This window comes from Triticum urartu, chromosome 5 (assembly GCF_003073215.2).
Source record: "Triticum urartu cultivar G1812 chromosome 5, Tu2.1, whole genome shotgun sequence".
Classification (NCBI taxonomy): Eukaryota; Viridiplantae; Streptophyta; class Magnoliopsida; order Poales; family Poaceae; genus Triticum; species Triticum urartu.
Genome location: NC_053026.1, coordinates 638,520,859 through 638,527,261, shown reverse-complemented (window position 1 = coordinate 638,527,261; position 6,403 = coordinate 638,520,859). Strand labels below are relative to the sequence as shown.

The following is a 6,403-nucleotide window of genomic DNA, read 5'->3' as shown; positions in this document are numbered from 1 at the left end:
CTCGTATAGTCGTCTTGTTGCTTATTCACTGCCAGTCTCAGCTAGGCAGAGATGTCCACAGTCTCCCAGATCGGCACTGCCGGCCTCAGACTCGACCTCATCTCTCTCTGCACTCTACTTACGTGTCGAGTCTCGAGTGGTGGATGGGCCGGCCATGTACAGGGGAACGAGCTTGCACTGCTTCCACCCATGGAGTTGGGCTCTATATAAATTACGGACCCGAGGTGAGCAGTGTCATCGCTTGCTGTTCATCATCGTCCACTCCACTCCAGTCTCCAGTCTCCAGTCTCCAGGCGAGTCCGTCCGCCCGTGCCGGCGTCAGCGTTGCAGGCCAGTGGCTGCGTGCTTGTGCAGGTTAGTACGTAGCAGTGCGTGATTTCGCCGCATCAACATTACATTCAGCAGTACATCAGTAGAGTACTGGTAGCTTTCATCTTGTTTTCTTGGTCGATTTTGCTTCCCAACCATACTACTGTGGTAGACCAGCTGTGTCGTTAGCCTGTTACGCACTGGGATCTGCACCCTGGTAGCTTCTTTCCAAATAGCCGTAGAATTTTACTCTGTCTCACCTTGGGGCATTAGTCTGTTTCTCATGGGAACAAGAACTCGTTAGAGTAGCGCAACAACTTGTTCCTTTTTACTGATCATACGACATGTTCTTCACTTGTTCTACTAGGAACTTGTGACGACCAGAGATGAAGGCAGGACGCGGTGCCACCATCGCCCTTTTGCTGCTGCTGCTGAGCTCCGGTCCCGGTATGTAGTGTAGCCCACTTGATCTCCAACCCACGGCCAACTGCGGCCTACCCACATGATAGCTCACACACGAAACGATCTGAATTTCAGGCATGGCTACGCCGGCGGCGGCAGAGGTCGATGTTCAGCACTACACCGACGGGCTCGGAATGTGGGTCTGCACGGTGTATGCCCGTCTGGGACCAATCGACAAGGCGACGTGCGATTGGATGTGCAGGCTGTCCAACAACTCGATGACCAGCGGCGGCCTGCAAGTGCGGCTCGGCGACGACTACGATTGTTGCGACAGAGGCTGCCGCTGCTCCTTCTGCGTCTCTGTCTACACAATTGGCGCCGGACATGCTGCTGCCGCCGCTGCTGTGTGGCCGATCGCGCTGTCCAGCCTCCTTGTGCTGCTGGTGATGCTGGCGTAGTTCAGAGTTACCCCCCGTAGCCGTGCACTGTGCGTGCGTGAGGTTCAGAGTTTCTTCAGGATGCATCTACTAGTGTTGGTCAGTGTTGGAGCTGGGCACTAGCCAATTAGCCATAATAAAAGTTGATAAGACTCAATGAATGTGGACTTGTGGAGTGCCATTCCCATTATCACTTGATGAAATTTCAGTTGTGTTACCTGTTCTCATGCAGAGCAGGGAATGTGAATGGATGGTCTTTGTTGAGGATATTATTTGTGCATGTATATTGTCTTTTATACATTAGGCCCATCTTTTTAGTTTGTTGTATAGATTAAGATAGAGGCCCCATATTATACTCATATATACCGTGCACATTGCACCGAATTAATACATCATGCAATTCTCACATTCAATATGATATCAGTTTTTAGGTTCTAACCTTAATCTTCCGCTGCCGCCGCCGCGCGCCTCCTCCCGCGCCGCCGCCGCCGCCCGTGCGTCTCCCACGCCGGTTGCGCACGCTAGCGCTACCCGCTCCCGCGAGCTGTGCGTCTCCCGATCGCTCCCGCTAGCCGTCAACACCGCCCGTCACCAGATCAATCACTAGCTAGCTACGCAAGCCACCAGATCAATACCTACGCAAGCCACCACATCCATCGCTAGCTCGCTCCGCAAGCTACCAGATCAATCGCGGCCAACGCACCGAAGCGCCACGCCGCCCCCGATAGCCTGCTAGTCCGAGCTGCTCCACCAAGCAGCCGCCGCCGCTACCTAGTGCCGCCGGCGCTGCTCCGTGTCGTAGCCATCCCCTTCCTCTCAGCTTTCACCGCAACACCCATGCCGTCTTGTCCTCGCCATATCGTCCGTCACGTCATTCACGTCCACCAACTTCAACCCGTTCGCCGACGCCAATCCTTCCGACGTCAACGACATCCGTAAGCTCAACATCTTCGAGCGGGTGCCGGTTCGTCTTTCCCAGGCGGATTCCTCTTACTACATATGAAAGACGTACTTCTCCCTCGTGTTCCGGGAGTATCATTTCATGGACCACGTGGACGGCACCGTCGACTCCAGCCTCGTCCCCGAGTTTCACGACTGGTCCACCATCGACATCACGATCACCCGCTGGTTTTTCCTCACCATCACGCCCGACCTCTTCCAGACGGTCGTGACGGACGGTGACGATGCCTGCGCCGTGTGGACCAAGCTGAATGGCCTCTTCACCGACAACAAGCTCCAGTGTCGCATTTTTTGTAGCAAGAGTACTTTGGGTGTCATCAGGACAACACCTTCATCACGGCTATTGTCGCCGCCTTAAGACTCTCGCTGACGAGCTTCGGGATATCGGCGCCAAGGTCGATGATGACCTCCTCCTCAGCACGCTCACCGCCGGGCTCAACGAGGACTTGGGCAACGCCGCGGGGAACCTCAGCCTCATCCCCAACCCGTCCTTCGTCAAGTTCGTTGCGTACCTCCGCTTGGAGGAGCGGCGGATGAAGCAGGCGAAGACGCGCGCCCTCCACACCGCCCTCGCCGCCGGCACCACCCACGGCGGGCCTTCGGCGCCTCCCGCTACCCCGGCACCCCAGCAGCGTCATCAGGCGCCTTTCCCGGCGCCCCAGCAGCCGGGGCTCCTGCCACTGCCGTACAGCCCGCCCGCTCCTCAGGCTGAAAAGTGCCGCGGGGGCCGGCGCGGTGGCCGCCGCGGTGGTCAGCAGCAGCAGCCGCAGCAAGCTGGCCCGCGGCAGTAGTTTCAGGCGCCGCCGCAGCTCCAGGTGCCGCCCCCATGGGCCTCCGGCTACAACCCCTGGACCGGTGTCGTACATGCATACACCATGTCCGTTCCACGGGCTCCTGCACCGACGCTTCCCGTGCCACGCCCACCGGCGCACCAAGCGTACTACGCGGCTCCGCAGCCGTATGAAGGATACCCACTGCCGCAGATGAGCGGCGCCTACGGTCTCTCTGCGGCCCCGTCGCCGCCCTCGCCGGCCCTGCCGCCGGCATCCGATGCTTCTCGCCGCGCTGCATGTTGCTCCTACGCCGAACAACTACACTGGAGGCGGTGATTGGCACATGGACACCGGTGCTACGGCTCACATGTTTGCTCATCCTGGTAATCTTGCCTCCTTCACTTCTGTCACCACCGACCGCCGCATCATTGCCGGCGACGGTTCCACACTACCTATCACACATGTCGGGCACACTTCTTTTCCCTCTACTTCTATGCCTATTTCTTTGTCTAACATTCTTGTGTCACCTTATCTTATTAAGAACCTTGTTTCCGTTCGTTGTTTAACCCGTGAAAATCCTGTTACTGTTGAATTTGACGAGCTTGGTTTTTGTGTCAAGGACGCTCGAACCAGGATGGTTCTTCACCGATGTGACAGCCTCGACGAGCTCTATCCGGTGCATCCGCCGTCCACCTCCACCACCGCACTGGTTGCTCTCTCCGCCGGCGTCGATCTCTGGCACGCTCGTTTGGGTCATCCCAACCCCGTCACACTTCGTCATATTCTTAAGAGTTTCAGTTTCAGTTGTAATAAGATAGAGGATCACACCTGTCATGCTTGTCGTGTTGGCAAACATGTCCGCCTTCCGTTTAATAACTCCACCACCATAGCTTCTTTTCCTTATCAGTTGATTCACAGCGATGTGTGGACCTCTCCGGTTCCTAGTAATTCGGGCTATTTATATTATTTGGTTATTCTTGATGATTATTCTCACTATGTGTGGACGTTTCCTTTACGACGAAAGTCGGATGCACTCTCCACTTTGTCGGCCTTTTACTCCTATGTCAGCATGCAGTTTGGGCGTCCCATCCTTGCTCTTCAGACTGACAATGGAAAAGAGTTCGACAATCTTGCTTTCCGCACTTTTCTGTCGCACCACGGCACCGTTTTTCGTCTCACATGCCCGTATACTTCACAGCAGAATGGTAGAGCCGAACGCGTCCTTCGCACTCTGAACGACTGCGTTTGGACGCTCCTGTTCCACGCTAATGTGCCGCCTCGTTTCTGGCCGGATGCACTCGCTACTACTTCACTTCTCCTTAACCTTCGCCCTTGCCGCCCACGGTGGAACTATGCACCTCACCATCTTCTCTTCGGTACGCCCCCATCTTATGATGGCTTGCGTATTTTCGGGTGCCTTTGCTATCCTAGCACCGCGGACTCCGCTCCTCACAAACTCGCACCTCGTTCTGTCGCTTGCATCTTCATCGGCTACCCTTCCAACTCCAAGGGATATCGGTGGTATGATCCTGTCTCCCACCGTGTGTTCACTTCCCGACACGTTTACTTTGATGAGCATGTGTTTCCGTTTCAGCAGGTACCTCCGGCTGTTCCTCCCGCCACCGGTGATGCGGGCTCCTCGACGCCGCTCCCAGGGCGCTCGCGCGCCTCTCTTGGCCCGCCCCTGGCTTTGAGGCGCGCCCCCGCATGCGGTGCCTCCTACAGCCACGGCCCCCTGGCGCCCGCGGCCCCCTCGGCGCCCCCGGCCCTGATGCCCCCCTCGGCGCCCCCGGCCCTGATGCCCCCCTCGGCGCCCCCGGCCCCCGCGCCTCCGGCACCCATGGCCGGTCCGGTCACCCGTGCCTGTACGGGCGTTTTTCGCCCGAGCTCACGCTACGCCGCGGATGACTACGTCCTTGCGGCATCCACCTCTGAGCCATCGCCATTGCCATCCTCCGTCCGAGCCGCTCTTCGTGACCCGCTTTGGATGGCTGCGATGCAAGAGGAGTTTGACGCCCTGTTGCGCAATCGGACGTGGCAGCTTGTTCCCCGTCCCCGGCAAGCCAACATGATTACCGGGAAGTGGGTCTTCAAACACAAGCTCCGTCCCGATGGTACCCTTGATCGCTATAACGTGCGCTGGGTCGTTCGTGGATTCCGACAGCGTGCTGGCATCGACTTCACCGACACTGAGGGAGTCCTGGATTAGGGGTCTCCGGACAGCCGGACTATCTCCATTGGCCGGACTGTTAGACTACGAAGATACAAGATTGAAGACTTCGTCTCGTGTCCGGATGGGACTCTACTTGGCGTGGAACGCAAGCTAGGCAATACGGATATGTATATCTCCTCCTTTGTAACCGACCTTGTGTAACCCTAACCCTCTCCGGTGTCTATATAAACCGAAGGGTTTTAGTCCGTAGGACAACAACCACAACATACAATCATACCATAGGCTAGCTTCTAGGGTTTAGCCTCTCCGATCTCATGGTAGATCTACTCTTGTACTACCCATATCATCAATATTAATCAAGCAGGACGTAGGGTTTTACCTCCATCAAGAGGGCCCGAACCTGGGTAAAACATTATGTCCCCTGCCTCCTGTTACCATCCGGCCTAGACGCACAGTTCAGGACCCCCTACCCGAGATCTGCCGGTTTTGACACCGACATTGGTGTTTTCATTGAGAGTTCCTCTGTGTCGTCGCCGTTAGGCTTGATGGCTCCTACTATCATCGATAGCGATGCGGTCCAAGGTGAGACTTTTCTCCCCGGACAGATCTTCGTATTCGGCGGTTTTGCACTGCGGGCTAATTCGCTTGGCCATCTGGAGCAGATTGAAAGCTACGCCCCTGGCCGTCAGGTCAGATTTGGAAGTTTGAACTACATGGCCGACATCCGCGGAGACTTGATCTTCGACGGATTCGAGCGACAGCCGGGCGCGCCGCACTGTCACGATGGGTATGACCTAGCTCTGCCGCCGAACAGTACCCCAGAGGCCGCGCCCGCATCAGCTCCGACCCTTAGCTCGGAGCCAACTGCGCCAATCGAGGACGGGTGGCTAGACACCGCCTCAGGGGTTGCAGTCTCAACGGCGATCGAGCCGAACACCCGCCTAATTCTCCGCGAAGCCCGTGACTCCAAGGTGCCGGACTCTTTTCCAGACTCCGAACCATCTGCGCCCCTGCTAATCAAATCCGATTGGGCGCCGATCATGGAATTCACCGCCGCGGATATCTTTCAGCACTCGCCCTTCGGCGACATTCTGAATTCACTAAGGTCTCTCTCTTTGTTAGGAGAGCCCTGGCCGGACTATGGCCAACAGGATTGGGATGCGGACGACGAGGAAATTCAACGCCCACCCACCACCCACTTCGTAGCCACTGTCGATAATTTAACCGACATGCTCGACTTCGACTCCGAAGACATCAACGGTATGGACGACGATGTAGGAGACGAACAAGAACCAACACCTATAGGGCACTGGAAAGCCACCTCGTCATATGACATATACATGGTGGAT

General features: G+C 56.7%; 1 protein-coding gene across 1 annotated transcript; it reads left to right on the top strand.

The window, feature by feature from the left end:
- The first annotated feature begins 240 nt into the window (after nucleotides 1–240).
- On the top strand, nucleotides 241–1,425 carry LOC125506415. Its single transcript, XM_048671231.1, has 3 exons — nucleotides 241–354; nucleotides 677–756; nucleotides 847–1,425. The coding sequence occupies exons 2-3, from the start codon at nucleotides 696–698 to the stop codon at nucleotides 1,167–1,169; spliced, it is 384 nt and encodes a 127-aa protein (XP_048527188.1). The 5' UTR covers nucleotides 241–354; nucleotides 677–695; the 3' UTR covers nucleotides 1,170–1,425.
- Nucleotides 1,426–6,403: the final 4,978 nt, after the last annotated feature.